Here is a 20,518-nt window from a genome sequence, read left to right as displayed (position 1 = left end):
CCTGGTCTGAATTAATGATTTCCATAGGCCTCCTTAGAGCTCGAGATGTGAGGAGGTTGTCTCCAAGGAAGGGAAGGGCAGAAAAGGTGAGTGGTACTATGGACCCCTCTGCCTCAACCAGAGAATCTCTGCTTTAAACACTTTCATAAATTCAACCTCTGTTGAAGATATTTTGAAAGAAAAGAGCTAGAAAATTATTGACGACTCAGCTTCTTACCAACTGAGCCCAAGTTTTATATTCAGGAATCTGGTCCACAAATACAAGTTGCTGCTAAGTTGATGAATATCACATTTCATTAGATGATTATGTAGTCTCTTTCTATATCAGAATAGATTTCTGTTCATTAATGATAAGTAGTGCCTGATGTAACTAAATTAGGTAGATTAATAAAGGGTATTAGTAATTTTATGGTTTAATAAATAATACATATTTTAAAAATTAAGACTAATACACCACAAAATGCTCTCTATTTTCATTATTATATTTAAAACTTATATATTCTGTGAATTAGTAACTGTAACTAACAGTGCAGTCCTGACTTTTATTTTATGATCTTTGATAAATGACCAAATATTAACTTGATTTCTATGAGACTATTTGTATCTAGAAGTCAATCAAATAATTAGCCACATCTTCTACATTTCAAGTCTGAAGAAAATAAGGTTTGGGGTAGGCCCACACTTTACAGGTAGCATAATTTTACCATTCTCTAAATTCTAGTAATAGTTGCCACTGTTTTTTAAATTAATTTCTTCAGTTTCTCTCTTTACCTCTCTATTGACAACCCCAGTGATCAAGTTAAAATCTTAAAGTGAAAATCAAATACTTAATTGATTTATACCAGTCTGTGAGTGTGTGCTAATTTTGACAGGAGAAAATATGATTCCTTTTTATATTAAGAGTGTACCAGATTGGAATTTGCTTGCTATAGTTAGCAACTGTGACTATAAAATGAAGATTTTTCCATCAGTCATAAATATCCTCATTGTAAAACAGTCTTTTTAAAACCTGAAATTTCCATATGGTATATTTGATTTGGCTAAAAAGAATTTTATCCCCCCTTTATGTCTTTTCATTTTTATGCATATTTAAGACATTTTAACTCATCTGTCATGATTTAGACATAGTCATACTGGAATTAGTTAATGTTAGTTTCTTGTGTTATTTTGTCAAATGCTCAAATTCTCTATTTTAGATGTACTTTATACATTGGAGATAATTTAGTTTATAAAGAATTGTAGAATGTTTCTGATTTTAAAATTGGACTAAAAGTCTGTGTTTATATTTTATGTTTTGTTTTTTTAAAATATATTTTTATTGATTTCAGAGAGGGAGGGAGAGGGAGAGAGAAACATCAATGATGAGAGAGAAGTATTGTTTAGCTACCTCCTGCACACCCCCACACTGAGGATCAAGCCCACAACTAAGGCATGGGCCCTGACTGGAAAACGAACCTTGACCTCCTAGTTCATAGGTCTATGCTCAACTACTGAGCCACACTGGCCAGACAAAATTCTGTTTTATTATTCTGTTTTATTATTAAAGAATTTATTAAATTTCCAAGTCTGTTTCCTATATTAGTGTAAATGTTTTGTGGCAAGTTAATAGCACATCAACTTTTTGTTCGTTTAAAACTGACTTCATTAATTTCTTAAGAGCCATAAATAAAACTTATAAAATTTAAGTCTGAAATTTACATATCACAATTTAAGAAAAAAAAATGAACCTATTGCAAACTTGTGTCTGTGCTTTCTACATGCACAGTCAACTCTTATTTACTCTTTATATTTCAACTTCCATAGTAGAATTTGTAGAATAATTTAGATGAATAAAGTATTTTTAAATATTGATTTCCTACATATCAATCAAAACGTGAAATGCTGCTTCTCTTTCAGTTTGTCAGAGTGAACACATTATTAGATGGACTAAATAGTCATGAAATCGCCCCAGCCGGTTTAGCTCAGTGGATAGAGCATCGGACTGGGGACTGAAGGGTTCAGGATTTGATTCCTGTCAGGGGCACATGCCCGGGTTGCACAGGAGGCAACCAATCAATGATTCTCTCTCATCATTGATGTTTCTATCTCTCTCTCTCTCCCCCTTCCTCTCTGAAATCAATAAAAACATATATTTAAAAAATCATGAATTCATCATTTGAATTTTTCCTTTTAATGTTTACCCCCTTTTGGGGGAAGGGAGAAAGTGTATATATTCCAATGATGAAAAATTCCTAGTAGTTTGGAAAATAAATGATTTTTTAATATAACAGTCAAATGTGTTTTTCTTTATTTTACAAAATATAACTATTTTCAATGCTTTCTTTACACAGCAATGGAGAGGAAGTAAATAAAGTAAAATACTAGATACTTCAAAGAATTATGTGTTTTATTTTGGCATACAATCAGAAAACCTATTTAACTTTTGATTATAAATCTTCCTAGATTAATGCAAAAGACTATTCAATATATATTTGATGGTTGAATAACATTTTTTAGAACTTAAAATTTTGTTTATATATAATATTACTATGGAAGTTGAAATATAAAGAGTAAATAAGAGTTGACTGTGCATGTAGAAAGCACAGACACAAGTTTGCAATAGGTTCATCTTTTTTTTCTTAAATTGTGATAGGTAAATTTCAGACTTAAATTTTATAAGTTTTATTTATGGCTCTTAAGAAATTAATGAAGTCAGTTTTAAACAAACAAAAAGTTGATGTGCTATTAACTTGCCACAAAACATTTACACTAATATAGGAAACAGACTTGGAATTTTTCTGCTGTCTTTCTGGGTATAGTTTAAGACCTTGCAGCTTTCGAGTCCTGAAAGGCAAGACCATATAATTTAAGGCATTTCAGAATGACCAAGCATTTTGATATAATTTTGGATGTTCTAAGTTGGAAGAAGCTGAGATCCCGTATGGGAAACCTATAAGGTGGGAAAGCTAATAAGATTTTAGGTAATCCATTGAACTACTTGGCAGTCTTAAAAATTCTGAAAGCTTATCCAGAAGGCCTCTTTAATTGCTTTAAGAAAAAAGTATTACCTGCTGAGATAGTTTTCTATGCTCATATAAATATATGTAGGATATGTCAAATTATAGAATCATCACGTTTTCAAGCAGAAATGCCTTATTTGATCACTATGGGAAAATAGCTTGCGATAGTTATGAATAAAATATTAGTTTTTAATTGGGTATGTTTAATGATACTGTATGTAAACTTTTTTAATGCTAATTTTAAAATCTTAAATGGAAAATGCTTACAGTTGGGAGTCAGAAAAACACTAGGTTCAAATGCTGGCTAGTTTAATTAGCAATCATCCTATGCCTCTTTTTCCTCATTTGTTAAAGATTATTTTAAAGATAAGAGATAATACATTGAAGGCACCTAAACATGATCTGATATATAGCAGGCACTTGATAAATAGATGCTATATCTTAGTAACTTTAGTCAAATTACGTGAAAAGTCTTATGTGAAAATGGCTTTCATTGTAAGAATTCTTATTTTTTACTTTTAATTTATTGATTTTTAAATTTACAATGCTTCAGAATACCAAGGTTTGAAATTCCCAAATCTATTATATGTAGTGTGGTTCTTGGCTTTCAGTAGCCCTCACTTTCATATATTATGCATTGACACTTCTAAGCCTCCTTTTATATGCAAAATTCCATCTTTAGTACATCACCAGACAAACTGATTTAGAATTATCACTTGGTTACACTAATTGCTGCCACTGGGATAAAGGGCCAGACATCAGTCAGCCCTTTATCGTCTTACCTTGACCATACTACCCACTTCACCTTTCCTCTAAGCCAGGGGCTTCTCCTGTCAGCCATCAAAGGCCAGAATCTTGCTTATTTACAAGAGAATAGCTATCTCAGGAATGTGTCACCTCACTTGGCCCAACCTGTCTTTCCAACCCAAAGTCACCTCCAATTTCATTCATTTTTCTTTATGGTACCCGACAAGTGGGAAATACTGGTCTGGAAGTAGACAGCTGGTTGAAACCCTCACCAAGGGTTTTTGGGTCATAACCAATATAGGCCTCCACCTTTGATTTGGTGCTGGTGGAAGAAAATCCCTCCTCCACTGTGATAGATGTGTTGTGAGTTCTGAAGCTGCAAACTTTAAAGATTGAAGGCTGCCCAAATATCTGCGCTTTCCTGTATGGATGGATTAGGGAAGGAGCAGGGACCCTGGAGAAGAAATAGTTTATTTTTAATCTGGGAAATGGCAGTTCCTTTTCCTTTTAGCTTGGCCCTTTTATTTACTAACTGAAATGTGGTGTTTACAGATGTAGCATTTGTAGATGTCTTAAAGTCTGGCAGCATAGCTTAATGGCTGCGTGTCTAGAATCAGGAGATAGAAGGCCTGTGTTCAAATCCTGATTCCTGTTGTCTTATGTGTAACTTGAAGTAAATGTCAGGTTCTCTTAAGTCTCAGTCTCTTTATTTATAAAGTGAAGTAATAATAGTACCTCATAGAATTATCAAGTTTAAATAAAATTACCCATACAAAGTTAAAACTTAGTCCAGTGTCTGGTATATGGTGAACATGCCATAAATTTTAGCTTTTTCCCCCTTCTGGTCACTCTGGAATTATAGGACCTCTGCCCTCTTCTTTCAAACCTAACATGAAATTGTTGTACATAACACAGGATTTTATATAAATGAAGGGTAAACAACCCAAGCAAGACTTTGATATTCATATCTGATTACAAAGAGTATATTCAGCCATTTCCCATCCACAGGAATTTCTTACTGCTGTTTTGGTTTCTGTGCTCTGTATCATCATGTATGTGGCTGGGCCTGTCTCTGTAGGACCAGTGTGGTTTCCGAAGTGCGGTCTGCATGATGACTTCATGGGCTACAAAGACAACCTCTTAAATATTTAAGATATGTCTATTTTATGTGTGTCTAATACAAAATACAACTAGTATATTCAGTAAGTGATTTCATGGATATTTTTTAGGGTAAGGTAAGAGTGACTATTGAAGAAAAAAACAAGCCAAATTAAAGAAAAATGTTAAGGATAGAATGCTAAACTAATGTGACAAAAAATTGCTAAGCTGGTACTTCAGTGTCTGAAGTTTAGAACTCTCTACTTTAGATCCTCTTTCCCATACCTGTGTCCAGGGTTCCAAAACTCTATCCCAGAAGCCCAATAAAACAGATGAAATCTTTTAAAAAAATCTTTATTGTTGAAAATATTACCGGTGTCCCCTTTTTCCCCTCATTGACCCCCACCGTCCCACTCCCACCCTCCCCAGGCCTTCAGCAAACAAATGAAATCTTTTACCTAAACCTGTCATCTCCCCAATACTCAGGATCACTCCTTATGGGTTCCAGATTTTTCTAAACAAAGGAATAGGAACTCTATTATCCTAGGGCAATTAGCTCAATGGCAGCTAACTTTAAAATTTTTTAAATTTGGGAAATAATATTGTTTCTTATATTATAATTTTTAAATCCATGTACCTTGGATCATTATAATCTACCTGAATTCAAACTTTTATTTTGTCTGTTTTAAGTAAGTCTAATATTGTTTAATATTAAGTTAAACAACTATATATTGTTTTACTTAATATTATTGAGTTCACCAGTGTCAGTTGTTTGTTCTTTTCTTAAAAAACATGTGGGTTTTTTTGCCCTAGCTGGTTTGAATCGGAGGATAGAGCACTGGCCTGCGGACTGAAGGGTCCCGGGTTCGATTCCGGTCAAGGGCACATGCCCTGGTTGCGGGCTCGATCCCCAGTGGGGGGTGTGCAGGAGGCAGCCAATCAATGATTCTCTCTCATCATTGATGTTTCTATCTCTCTCTCCCTCTTCCTTCCTCTGTTAAATCAATAAAAATATATTAAAGATGTTTTTATTGATTTGAGAGAAAGAAGGGGAGAGAGAGAGAAACATCAATGTAAGAGAGAGCGGAAAGGAGAGAGATTTGTTGTTTCAGTTTCTTGTTTCACTTATTTATGCATTCATTGGTAAACTCTTGTGTGTGCCCTGACCAGGAATTGAACCCACAACCCTGGTGCTTAGAGACGGCACTCCAACCAACTGAGCCACCTGGGTAGGACTAAATTAATTTTGTAAAATCATTTTTTAAACTGATCTGAGAGAGAGAAAGAGAGAGAGAGAGAGAGAGAGAGAGAGAGAGAGAGAGAGAGAGAGGCATTAATCCGTTGCCTCCCACATGCTCCCTAACCAGGGATTGGTATACAGGACAATGCTCCAACCAGCCAAACCACAACAGCCAGGTCTAAAATCATTTTTTTGTTGTTGTTTTAAATATATTTTTATTGATTTCAGAGAGGAAGGGGGAGAGAGAGAGAGAGAGAGAGAGAGAGAGAAACATTAATGATGAGAGAGAATCACTGATTGGCTGCTTCCTGCATGGCCCATCTGGGGATCGAGCCAGCAACCCTGGCATGTGCCCTGAATAGAACTGTGAACTCCTGGTTCATAGATCAACACTCAACCACTGAGCCACGCCAGCCGGGCTCATTTCTTTATTTTTCAATTGCAGTGGACATACAGTAGTATTAGATTAGTTTCAGGTGTACACCCCAATGATTAGACATTATATAATTTACTAGGTGACTATCCCAATAAATCTCATACCCATCTGACACCTTACATAGTTATTAGAATATTATTAACTATCTTCCCTATGCTACATCCCCATGACTATCCTGTTATTTCCAATTTGTACTTCTTAATCCCTTCACCTTTTTCACTCAACCCTCCAATCCCCTCCCATCTGGCAACCATCAAACTGTTTTCTTTATATTTGAGTCTGTTTCTGTTCTGCTTATTTGTTTATTTTATTTTTTAGCTTCAATTGTTGATAGATATGTATTTACTGCCATTTTATTCAAATTTTTGTATTTTCTTTTCTTCTTAAAGAAGACCCTTTAGTATTTCTTGTAATACTAGTTTGGTGGTGATGAACTCCTTTAGCTTTTTCTTGTCTGGGAAGCTTTTTATCTGTCCTTCCATTCTAAATAATAGCTTTGTTGGGTAGAGCAATTTTGGCTGTAGGTCCTTGCTTTTCATCACTTTAAATAATTCATGTCAATCCGTTCAGACCTGCAATGTTCCTATTGAGAAATCAGCTGACAATATTATGGGGGCTCCTTTGTAGGTAACTAACTGCTTTTCTCTTGTTGCTTTTGAGATTCTCTCTTTGTCTTTAACTTCTGGCATTTTAATTATGATGTGTCTTGGTGTGGGCTCTTTGGGTTCATCTTGTTTGGGATTCTGTGATTCCTGTATTTGTATGTCTCTTTACTTCCCAGGTGGGGGAAGTTTTCTGTCATTATTTCTTCAAATAGGTTTTCAATATCTTGCTCTCTCTCTTCTTCTGGCACCCCCATGATGCAAATGTTAGTACACTTGAAGTTTTCCCAGTGGCTCCTTACTCTGACCTCATTTTTAAAATAATTTTTTCTTTTTGCTGTTCTGATAGGGTGTTTTTGCTTCCTTATATTCTAAATCACTGTTTTGATTCTCTGCTTTATCTTTTCTACTGTGGTATCCCTGTAATGTGTTCTTCATTTTAGTTAATGTATTCTTCATTTCTCACTGGTTCTTTTTTATGCTTTCCATGTCATTTTTATGCTGTTGAAGTTCTCTTAAGTTCATCTACTCTTCCCCTAAGTTCATTGAGAATTTTTATAACCAGAGTTTTGAAATCTGCATCTAGTAAGATTGCTTATCTCCATTTTTGTTTAGTTATTTTTCTTGAGTTTTGTTCAGTTCTTTCATTTGGGACATGTTTGTCTCCTCATTTTGGTTGCCTCCCTGTGTTTGTGTGTATTTGGTAGAGCTACTATGTCTCCCAAGCTTGGTAGAGTGGCCTCAATGTAGTGGGTGTCCTTTAGAGTCCAATGGCATAGCTTCCCCTTTCAACTGAGTTGGACACTCTAGGTGTGCCCCTGTATATACCCTCTGTTGTAGTTGAGCCTTCAATTAGTTGTTGTTGGCAGGTCAATGGAAGGGATTTACCCCTGAGTATCCGCTGTGCAAGGGTTGACCCCATGGAGTGGGACTCCTCAGAGGAGGCCTCCACACCTGAGATATCCCTCCCAATTTTTATCCACCACACATGGGTGTAGATTGAACTAGCCCATTCTGCCATCTTCACCCTTCCTACCAGTCTCTACTAGTATATGTGACTTCTTCTTTATATTCTTAGTTGTGGGACTTCCAGTTAAGTGGTTCTGAATAATGGTTGTTCTGTACGTTAGTTGTATTTTTGATATGGTTGTGGGAAGATGCATTTACCTCCACTACCATCTTGACCTGAAGCCTTAAGTTAATTTTTAAATGTAAATTAGATCCTAAAATTTTGACACTTGAGCAGGTACTTAAATTTGCTCTGTTTATTAGACGGAATTTTTTTTTCTGTGATAAGTAGAATTGTCTTTACAACTATTGTATGAAAGCATGTTAGTATGAGTAAATGTACAGTTTGGGCATAATTTCTTACTCTGTGGGAGGCATAAATTTCATTCCCAATTAATGAAAATTATACAAGTAGGATTGATCCAAAGAATGGAGTAGTTCTAAAATAATTAGTTTTGGGGGAACAGTCATATATCTTATTATGAAGAGTTTATTTAATAAACTAAGGGCTTTATTTTATATTTTTAAAGATGTGTACGTCATTTTTAAAACATCTTTGATGTCATTTATTTGTAAAAAAAAAGTTTTCTTCAGAGATTATCAAGGAATTGATTAAACAAACTCATGAATTAATCTTGCCTTTCTACATACACACAAATAGTTATGGCCTCTGATTTTCAAAAATCTTAGGAGACCTTAAATGAAGTGTATAGACCCATGGACATGAATTAAAAGTTAATTTTTGTGTTAATCTAAATGTCTACATAGATATATTTGTAACATATATGCATTTAGTGGTGCTACTGGGAATGGTAGACCCTTCTCCCCATGTGCTAAATTTTATTGATGTGCATTCCAAAGCTTATAGAACACACTTTCAGAAGCCTATTTGTCAATATTTTGTATTTTATACAACAGTTTTTCTTTCTACACTTGCTGTTGCTAAAATGACATACATCCTGGTATTTAGATAAGGACTATATGAAGAAACCGGTATTTTGGCTCTTTCAACATTTTGAAAATTGTCACGTAAACATATTTTAGTATGTGCTAAATTTATGGTAACTCTGGTTACTACAATATGTTTATGTATGTGGATATAAATAGCATTTTAGTAAAAATATGTGTACATATATTGAGCCTCTGCTCTGAGAATAGTACAGCTGTCATTTTTATAGACCTTTTGCCCTGACCCTTGTCCCTACAAGGACTTTACTCTTAATCCCTTGTCCTACTGTAAATTTATTGGGTAAAATAAGCAAAAGATAACGCCTCTTTATAAAACTTGGAAAACCTCTGTTAGGATTAAATTATCCTGATTAAATGAGCCCATAATGAAATGCAGAGATTTCCTGACCCTGTACTTCAGAGTTATCAGCCATTAATGGTTTGTCTATGAAATCCCAGCCTTTCACTTACTATTTCTAAATAGAGAAAATAAAACTAGTCACTTAATATTCTTACGCTACCCTGATGTGGCTTCCTTTCTCCTGCATAGTCACTCTCAGGAGTTTCCTAGTCTGCAATTAAGGAATTTTTAGCTAGTAGAATTTCAGGTAGTGTATGAAAGAGATTTGCAGGCAACAAGGTCAATTTTTAAAAAGTATATTACCCAGTCTATTTAGCATAATTTTGACCCAGGAGTGAGAAGAGAAAGCAGTATTTTATAGATTTCTGTCTTTGACTGGGCTGATCATTGTTAGGCTGCCGGGAGCCGGTCCATGCTTGCTGTTTCAAGGGACCTGGCATATATGGCATAGGGTTCTTAATATGTTTGCTCACCTTCTTGGTGCTGTGTTTTAACCAAGGTCACCTCTCCGAGAAAGGTTGAATCCCCAGGTAGGGATTTTCCCCTGAAGTTAGGGAGGGAATAAAACCCCTCAACTAAGTGCCAGGCGGGTAATTAATCACTTTAACTATGAACAATCATGCTTAAGCTACATAATCTTTACTCCCTGGAATGGAGATAAGAAACGCCCTAACCTTTGGAATAGAGATTGATAGGATTGGAATCAACTGGTATAAATACAGATGCAACAAGACAGCAAGAGACAGAACTCAGAAGACAAGACCAAGAGAGACAGAATTCAGAACACAGAACCTACACAGAACGTTCTCTAGAGACAGAAGAACTTCGCTGGAGAGAACATGGCAAAAGATCCTGGACAGAAACTGGCAACAGAACCTAGAGACAGAACCTAGTGAGAGAACATGGCAAAAGATCCTGGACTGAACCTGACTACAGAAATATGGCAAGAGAACCTGACTAGAACCTGGTGACCGAACCTGGCTGGAGATCTCAGACAGAACCTGGCTGGAGAACCTGGAGAACCTGGCTGGAGAACCTAGCGAGGGAACATGGCTACAGAAATTGGCTGGAGAACCTGGACAGATCCTGGCTGGAGATCCAGAGCAGAACCTCTCTGGAGATCCAGACCAGAACTTGGCTGGAGATCCGGGCTGGAGATCTGGCTAGGCTGCTGATCAACTGAACGCTGTCTCCGTGTCATTCCTTCTTCGCCGACTCTGTCCACACCTTTGGGGACCCCTGGACCCGCTGGGGTTGGACCCCGGCATTAGGCCAAATTTCTCCCTCATCATTATTCACCAACTAGAGGCCTAGTGGACCAAATTCATGCATGGGGCGGGAAGGGGAGCGGTCCCTCAGCCCAGCCTGCACTCTCTCCAATCTGGGATCCCTCTCGCAATCCGGGACCACTGTCTCCTAACCGCTCACCTGCCTGCCTGCCTGCCTGCCTGATCGCCCCTAATCGCTCTCCCCTGCCAGCCTGGTCACCCCTAACCACTCTGCCTGCCTGCCTTTGGCAAGCTCTCCCTGGGATGATAGATCAGGACTCAGGTAATAGCTGAAAGCGCCAATCCTACTCTTAAAATAGATATAAGAGAGCATTTGAGGTTTTTCTTTTTAATGCCTGCTTTTAAAAAATAAAAAAGGGGGAATTTGGCCACTAGTCCCCTATCCACCTCTGCCTCTGCCCCCACCACCGTGGCTTTGTCCGGAAGGACGTCCGGAAGACATCCGGTCTATCCAGTCTAATTAGAGTATTACCCTTTTATTAGTATAGATGTTTTCTCTGTTTCAGCTTGCATGCCCTGGAGTAGGCAGGCACAACTATTAACTATTGGGAAGTAGAAAGCATACCTGGTGTCCCTAGGCTCAAAGTTTAATTAAAAGGGAACATATTTTGAAACCACCATTTTGACAAACCTACTTTGAAGGATATAATTAAGACTTTCTGAAAACAGAAGAAAATACTAAATAGTTTTATGCCTTTCCTATGAACTTAAACACTAATCAACAGTTTGCTATTGAGAAATTTAAGCAACAGGCATTCTTGTCCCATCCCTGACCCCTCTCCACTTTTCTCTTACTGCTCTCTCTGCTTTCGTGTTTTCTACATTGCTACTATCCTGATATTGATCTCATCTGAAGCACCATACCCAAAATGCACCAGTTTTTGTCCCTCTTCATTTAGATTACCTTGAGAGATATTTACTCAGATGGGCCACAGAGTCCAACCCACCACTCGATTCCTTCATTTGCCAATGTACAATGGGGATAGGGTGGCTGCAGAATCTTGTGGTTGGTTAAGACTTACTAGGGGCCCTAAATATCAATTCCCTTGGGTAGTAGCACCTTTAATACATTTATTCTTGCAGAATTTGAGGGAATGGAACACTGTCAATTATTAAAATGTCTTCATTGGCCACTAGTGCCCGACAGATTAATTGGTTGCTTTTTTTCTGCACACAGTATCCATAAATATTTCACCAAAATTAATTTTGCATCTTATGATAGGAAACTAAAGTTTTTGCAGTCATATAGAAATTGCCTAATTTTAAGTGGAATCTATTTTTTTCCCCTGTTAATTCTTTTACCACATGAGAAGGTATATAATATCAAAGAGACAATATTATTATAACTACTGTATCATGAGTTCATTTAAAAATGTAACAATCACTTTTGTTTTATAGGACAAATTATTCGAGAGAAAAGAATTATAGAAGCAGTAAATAAAAAAGAAGTAGACTATGAAGTAGGGAATATCCCAACAGAATGGGAAGGTAAGTTTCTGCTTTCAGTGATATCTTCTGGAATGCAAATTGTTTAACTACATACAAATTCAGTAAAAACATACAATCACATGTTCTCTTTTTGCAAAAACTCTTACAATCTGAATCCATAAAAACTTTTTTTAAACATTTAATTTCTTTGAAAATTGTGGCGGTGCTACATTTTTGTAAGGGAGCACGATAATGAAATAATAAGGGAACGTGTGTATCATGAAAAAACCGTTAAACATTAGCAGAGCTGGGACTAGCGCCAGTGAAGCTCAAAGATAAAAATTGAAGGTGGCGCTCACTTTCCTGTGCTGACACTACATTTGCACAACCCCAGGGATTGAATCCTATTTCTGACACTCACTACCCACATGAACTTGGGAAAGTAACTCAAACTTCTCAGCCTTACCTTTCTCTTTATAAATTGTGGATAACTTGATGTAGGTAGCATTTGAAGTATTTGTTCAATTTACCATGACCATGTTAGCTGACCTCCTGTTCAGATAAGGATAGACACTCGATCCCTATCAAACATTGGAATTAAGGTAAAAGATCAAAGAGAGAGAAAAGAGTAGGAGCAGTCTCTCAGGATGGCTGGAACAGTCACATTTGAACTGGTAGCTTGTGGGTGGTTATCTTCAATCCACTACTTAAGCTTCATTGCGGAAAAAGTTCATCTACTTAGAAGAAAGTAGAAACCAGCCTGCCAAGAGAAGTATATTGCGAGACACAGACTATTTCCTAGGTTTCCAGCAGCTTTCCAGTTTCCAGTTTCATTTCTTTCTGAATGAAGTTCAGCTGCAAGTCTACCTTTGAGTTCTAAGTACCACCCCACACCCTTGTTATAAATTTTCCCTTCTTCCTTACCAGTTCTTAGCCTAGTGCCTGGCACATAGGGAGGCATATAGTAAGTGCTCGGTAAATATATATTGACTATATGAAATCTAGCTTGAGTTGGCTTTTATTTAACAACTAAAGGAACTTTTTCTAAAATACTAATACCTAATTTAAATATCACGTAACAGTTATCAAGTGTTTATGTATATACCTGTTATTATGCCATTGCTTTTAAAAATTGTTATATAGTTTAATCATCATAACAATCCTGAGGTAGACACTGTAATTATACTCATGTAATAGGGAATCTAAGATCAAGAATAATTAGATAAATTGCCTAGGTTCTACAGCTACACACTCTAAGCTGTGGACCGATTGCTTCCTGGTGGGTGTAGCATGATACCTTATATATGGTAGTTATAGGTATTACGTTACTTTTATGCCAGCATGTGAGTGTAAATATTTCCCTGGAAATATATTTTTCTATTTCTTCTTATTAGCTATGAAAATACTAGAACTATGAAAAAGAACATTAAAATGGGTAGATACCATAGACTTTTTGAAGAAATACTGCATATAAACTGGCAACTTTTCGGAGGAGTAAATTGAGCTTTCTTATTTTAACAGACTTTCCAATGTTGTAAGCTACATTTGCAATTCTCAAATAATGCTTGTGCCTTCTTATAATGAGCCTATTTTATCATTTTCCCCAATAATAGTATAGAATTAAAATGTGTATAGAAATAAATTAAGTTATAAATAAACAAATAGGTAATGACATTTTTTTAGCCTTTGCAACTTTCAGAGAATTAGAATAAGCTCTAATGCTTTTTATGGCTCTGTCCTAATCTAGTAATTCAACATAACTATCCCGTAGGGCATACCCTAAAAACAAATGTATCACCCACACACTGAAACTAAAATTATTTCTATAGTGTTATATATCAATTAAATGTAAAAAATAAGAAGTTCATACCATGAAAAAGTAAATTGAAGTCTAAGTAAATGCACAAAACACTATATACAGGAAAGGAAAGAGAAAAAGATATTTTAAAGTAAATAGTATCAACACCAAATGAATCTAAAGTACTTTTCGGTCCAGATAAATATTTGTCAATTACTAGTAGCAAAGTACAGGTACCTACAAGCTGCATATACTGCCACAATAATGTATTAGACAGTGTGCCCTTTTCATTTATTTAAAAAATATCTATTGAGGGCCTCTGCATTCATGGGACTTTCCATTCTGGAGTGGGAGAGGGAGGGAGGAGACAATAAACCAGACAGATATCTATATAGTATGTTAAAGACAATAAAGCAGGGAAAAGGAATAGAGAGTGTTGGAGAAGGCTTTGCAGTTTTAAGAAGTATAAGGAAAAGGATTTGCTGAGAAGATGGCTTGAATAAAGGCAGAAGAGGGAGTGGGCCATGCAGATAAACAGCAGAGGAGCATTCCTGAAGAGCAAATGCACAAGTCCTGAGGCAGGAGCATGCTCAGGTGCTTAAGGAACAGCAAGGAAGCAGAGTGACTGGAATAGAGCCAGGGGGAAAGTAATAGATAAGGTTAAGAAAGTAACAGGATGCCCAATCATGTAGGGTGTTACAGGCCAGTTTGGAAAGAGTAGTCAGATGCTCAGAGTTGTATTTAACAGGATCACTCTGGCTGCTGCATTGCAAAGAGACTAAGGGGGTCATAGGCAAAACATGGAGACAGAGGCTCTTGGAATAATTTGGGCAAGGAATAATTGTGATCTGCACCAGAGCAACAGTGGGCATGGAAAGAAGTAGGTGCATTCTGTATCTGTTGTAAAAGTAGAGCTGATGGGATTTGCTCACAGATTGGATGTGGAATGTGAAAGAAAAAGAGAAGTCAGTGATGACTCTTAAGCTTTTGGGCCTTACCTGGGAAAATGGAGTTGTTGACAGAGAGAGGCAAGACTGTGGGAGGAGCAAATTTGGGGGGAAATGGGATCAATTTTGGAAATGTTAATTTTGATACGCCTATTATACATCTAAGTAGAGATAGTGAATTGTATATAAGCCAAGAATTTAGTGGAAAAGTTTGGGTTGCAGATAAAATTTGGGAGTTGACAGCAAATAAATGATCATTAAAGCCAGGAGACTGGATGAGACCATAAAGGGAATGAGTGTAAACAGAAAATGAGAAGTTAAAGACTGCCCACTCCTCTCCCCCTACTCCCAAGGTTTAGAGACAAGGCAAAAAAGGAACAGCCAGAAAAGTAGGAGGAAAAAAGAAAAGTGTCATGTGCTAGAAGCCAAATGAGAAAGAAGTGATCAACTATGTCAAATGAGGACTGAGGACTGAGTTTCTTAGACCTGTGGATTTATAGTTCCCATCAAATTTAGAAAAAAAATTTGCCATCATTTCTTCAATTTTTTTTTCTGTGTCCTTTTCTGTCCTCTATTTTGGGGATCCATTTATAATTTTAAGCTGCTTTAAGTTTTCTCACAGCTCACAGATGCGCTGTTCATTTGTGGAGACTTTTCCTCTTTGGGTTTCATTTTGTATAATTTCTCTTGCTGTATCTTCAAGTCCCTATTTAATCTTTTTTTTTTTTTTTTTTTTTTTTTACCATGTCAAATTCCTATTAATCCAACTGGAGTATTTTTCATTTTAGAGATTGCATTTTTCATCTCCACAATTTTGATATGGATCTGTTTTATATCTTCCAGGTCTCTACTTAATATGTTTTACTGCCGGGGTACAGCCCCAGCAGGTCCAGGGGTCCCCAAAGGTGTGGACGGAGTCGGCGAAGACTATCCACCCTCTTCCTATGGTGGAGTCCAATCCGTCCCGAGTGTGGAGGTTCTCAATGGGGGGGGCTTACCTAAGGGAATCCTGTTCCAGGGGTTCCCAAAGGTGTGGACAGAGTCGGCGAAGACTATCCACCCTCTTCCTACGGTGGAGTCCGATCCGTCCCGAGTGTGGGGCGCTTACCTAGGGGTCCCTGTTCGGGCGCCAGATGCTGGGGTCCAACCCCAGCGGGTCCAGGGGTTCCCCATAGGTGAGGACGGAGTCAGCGAAGAAGGCAGGACACGGAGATAGCGTTCAGTTGATCAGCAGCCTAGCCAGGATCTCCAGCGAAGTTCTGGTCTGGATCTCCAGCGAAGTTCTGGTTAGGATCTCCAGCCAGGTTCTGTAGCCATGTTCCCTCGCTAGGTTCTCCAGCCAGGCTCAGTCACCAGGTTCCAGTCAGGCTCTCCTGCCAATCTCCGCAGTCAGGTTCAGTCCAGGATCCCCTGCCATGCTCTCTCGCCAGGCTCCGCCTCCAGGCTCTGAGGCAAGTCCCTGTCCAGGATCCTCCGGCATGCTCTCGCCAGCGAAGTTCTTCTGTCCCTAGAGAACGTTCTGTGTAGGTTCTGTGCCTAGGCTCTGTCTCTCTTGGTCCTGTCTTCCAAGCCCTGTCTCCTAAGTTCTGTGTTCTGAGTTCTGTCTCTCTGTCTGGTTACATCTGTATTTATACCAGTTGATTCAATCTTATCAATCTCTATTACAAAGGTTAGGGCGTTTCTTATCTCCATTCCAGGGAGTAAAGATTATGTAGCTTAAGCATGATTGTTTGTAGTGATTAACTACCCGCCTGGCACTTAGTTAAGGAGTTTCATCCCCTCCCTGACTTCAGGGAAAAATTCCTACCTGGGGAAACAACCTTTCTAGGAGAGGCATCCCCTCCCTGACTTCAGGGAAAAATTCCTACGTGGAGAAACAACCTTTCTCGGAGAGGTGACCTTGGTTAAAACACAGCGCCAAGAAGGTGAGCAAACATATTAAGAACCGTATGCCATATATGCCAGGTCCCTTGAAACAGCAAGGATGGACCGGCTCCCGGCATTTTACCTTTTCTCTAGCTTTTTTAACATATGGAGTGCAATAATAACTTTTAATATTCTTGTCTGCTAATTCTACCACCTGTGTCTGTTTTCAGTTGGTTTTGGTTAGCTGATTCTTTTCTCCTCAATATGGGAAGTATTTTTCTGTTTCTTTGTTTGCTCAGCAATTTCTGATTAGATATCAGACATTTCGAATTTTTGCCTAGTTGGATACTGGATATTTTTGTTCTCCTATATATGTTCTTGAGCTTTATTCTATGACATTTAAGTTACTGGGAAACAGTTTGATCCTTTCAGGGCTTGTTTTTAAGATTTATCAGGTGGACTGGAGCAGCATTTAACCTAAGTCTAATTATTCTGAACTGTTGATGCAAGTAATCAATGCCATATTTTCATACTTAGAAGTAAGTCACAGGTTCTGCCTTTGTTCAAGGGGAAGAGATCACACAAAGGCATGAATACTATGAGGTAGGGGTTGTGGAGGCAACCTTAAGAGTCTGTTCTTTACACACAATAATGTGAATGACCTTATGAACAACATGTTGAGTAAAATAAGCTAGATGAAAGAGTACATACTGTAAGAATCCACCTATAAGAAATTGTAGATAAGGCAAAACGAATCAATGGTGACAGAAAGTATGTCATTCACGGGGGGTTGTGGGTGGATTAGGGTGTTTGCATATAGTCAGACACTAGAGAACTTTTGGGGATGATGGAAATGTTCTATATACTGATCATGGTGCTGGTTACAAGGTTGTACACATTTGTCAAAATTAATGGAATTGAATATTTAAAATGGTTTCACTGTATTGTATATAAACTGTATCTCAATAAGGTTGATTTAAAAAAGAACAGTAATAGCTGTGAGCATCACAAAATTTGTAACTTAAATATGCCAACTAAATCTAATAATATCCTTAAGATATGCTTAACGGTCAGTAGTTAGAAAATGACTCATTTCGCCCTGTCCGCTTTGCCTCAGTGGATAGAGCATCAGCCTGCAGACTGAAGGGTCCCGGTTCAATTCCAGTCAAAGGCACACACCTCGGTTGCAGGCTCTATCCCTAGCACAGGTTGGGACCCTGTGGGAGGCAACCATTCGATGTGTCTCTCTCACATCGATGTTTCTCTCTCTTCCTCTCTCTCTCTCTCTCTCTCTCTCTCTCTCTCTCTCCCTCTCTCCCCCTCCCCCCCCCGCCTCCACCCACCCCCTTTTCATGCTCTCTAAAAATCAGTGGAAAAATATTCTTGGGTGAGGTTTAACAAAAAACAAACAGAAAATGACTCATTTCATTTGAAGAATTTTCATAATTTAAAAATGTGTATTTTTTAATATTTATAGTTCTTTGTGATATGTCAACACTCAGAACTGGCAAAGATCATTTTTTAAAAGGTGAAGCTTCATTATGTTGTCTTTCCCTTAAGTAAAGTAAACAACACATATTTCTATAATATCTTTTATATGCAGACTATTGGCGACCTTTCTATAATTTTAGTTCTGAATGGTCTACTGAATCTGGTGATGAATGTCTCATTTACCTTAACCCCTGTTGGCAATGCTTCTAAAAGTATATTAGCTATTTTCAGTGTCTGTGGAGATTTGTAGAATATATGCTTCATGAAGTATTTTCCTGTCTGCTTCTTCTAGTCCCTTTTAGTTATTAATGGGAGCTTTAATTCACATGCTCACTTTCATGCTCATTATAGTGAGTTATATTCCAATAAGGATATTAAAGTTCAATGAAAATCTTATGCATACTAATGAGAATGCAAAGGAACATTGATGGAGGAATGCTAGGATCTTAAGGCATAAACTGTCCAGTTGTCTTGCTAAATTCTATTCAAACAATGGTTATATTTTAATGAGGACTGATACAGAACCCACCTTATAGATATAATTACCAATGGTAAAATCATTATATAATTTATAATTGGATACAGGTTCAGTTCCAGATTATTCTGAGGTAAAAAAGAAAAACAAAAGTAGTGATTTGATATTAATGCTTATTTTTATTCCTTCCTCCTCCTAAATTTTATCAACCTTCAGCAGGACATTTCCTTTTTTGCACATAGTGAATGGGAAACTAGGGATGATTATATAATTGAGTCACATTGAAAATTTCCAGTTGTAAACCTTTCTTGAATAGCCATCAACCATCATCTCAAGAAGACATTTCAAGTATCTGGTTATTGTAGAATTATAAATATATAAATTTATTTCAGTAATTGCTTTTATGTAGATTAAAGATTTTTTTCCCTTCAGCCATTTAAAATAAAGCCAAAGGAAGCCCTTATATCTTTTCTTGGAGATTAGTATCCCATGAGAGTGAATAGTCTAGGTTAGTGGTCAGCAAACTGCGGCTCGCGAGCCACATGCACCTCTTTGGCCCCTTGAGTGTGGCTCTTCCACAAAATACCGACTTCTGCGCATGGGCCACGAAGTTTCAATCACATATGTTGCGCCCACACGTGGTATTTTGTGGAAGAGCCACACTCAAGGGGCCAAAGAGCCGCATGTGGCTCACAAGCCGGAGTTTGCCGACCACTGGTCTTGGTGGTACTTAATGCTTTATCTGAATTATATTATATTCTTACATTTATGAATGAATTTTATAAACTTATCTAAAACCAGTAAGCTTTAGAAAATACATATCAGACTTTCCTCAAACTATTAATGTACCTTGGAATTAAAAAAAATATTTGGATTTTATCGAGATATTTTTGTTTTTCTAACCGTTAAGAAAAACTGAAAATGTTATTTATAGACTCATCAATAAGACAAATTGTTGTTTTTAGTTGTTTTTCTCATGGTGATAGTAACTATGCATTGTGCTATTATACTTTTTAGCATGATCTAATGCCAACAGTGTGTGTTCACAGACTCTAGAATACATGACAATCATTAGTAAAAAGTATAATAGCAAGTAATATGAAAGTGTTTTGAATCAACATATACAGTTGTTGCTAAAAGAATTATATTAACTAGAGGCCTGCTGCACGAATTCATGCACCAGTGGGGTCCCTGGGCCTGGCCTGCAGGATCAGGCCGAAACTGGCTCTCTGACATCCCTCAAGGAGTTCTGTATTGCGAGAGAGCGCAGGCCAGGCCAAGGGACCCCACCAGTACATGATCAGGGCCAGGGAGGGACGCAGGAGGTTGGCCAGCCGGGGAGAGACCATGGGAGGTCTCCAGGTGTGTCCGGCTCATCTTGCTCAGTCCCAATCAGCTGGACCCCAGCAGCAAGCTAACCTGACCGGAGTGTCTGCCCCCTGGTGGTCAGTGCACGGCATAGCAACTGGTCGACCAGTCGACTATCTGTCCCCTGGTGGTCAGTGCACATCATAGCGAGCGGTTGAGCAGCCTTAACATATCATTAGCATATTACGCTTTGATTGGTTGAACAGATAACCGGACACTTAGCATATTAGGCTTTTATTATATAGGATATTATATAGGATGGTAGCACTAGCACATGGGTTGGCAATTGTTTTTATTTAAGTGCCAGATAGTAATTATTTTAGGCTTTGTGGGCCATGTGGTTTGTTACAACTACTCAACTTTGCTGTTGTAGCACAAAAGTAGCCATAGAAAAAATGTAAACAAGTAAGTGTGGCT

The 20,518-nt window shown here is 37.6% G+C and overlaps 1 protein-coding gene across 1 annotated transcript in view; it reads left to right on the top strand.

The window, feature by feature from the left end:
- The window catches only part of NDUFAF2 (NADH:ubiquinone oxidoreductase complex assembly factor 2), a 109,765-nt gene that overhangs the window by 60,616 nt on the left and 28,631 nt on the right, over positions 1 to 20,518 (top strand). The window contains exon 2 of the mRNA XM_059694573.1: positions 12,127 to 12,216. Coding sequence (XP_059550556.1) covers positions 12,127 to 12,216 — 90 coding nt within the window. The remainder of the gene's footprint in view (positions 1 to 12,126; positions 12,217 to 20,518) is intronic.

This window comes from Myotis daubentonii, chromosome 4, assembly GCF_963259705.1.
Source record: "Myotis daubentonii chromosome 4, mMyoDau2.1, whole genome shotgun sequence".
Lineage (NCBI taxonomy): Eukaryota > Metazoa > Chordata > Mammalia > Chiroptera > Vespertilionidae > Myotis > Myotis daubentonii.
Note: the sequence above shows the minus strand (reverse complement) of the source record. Positions and strands in the feature narration are given on the sequence as shown.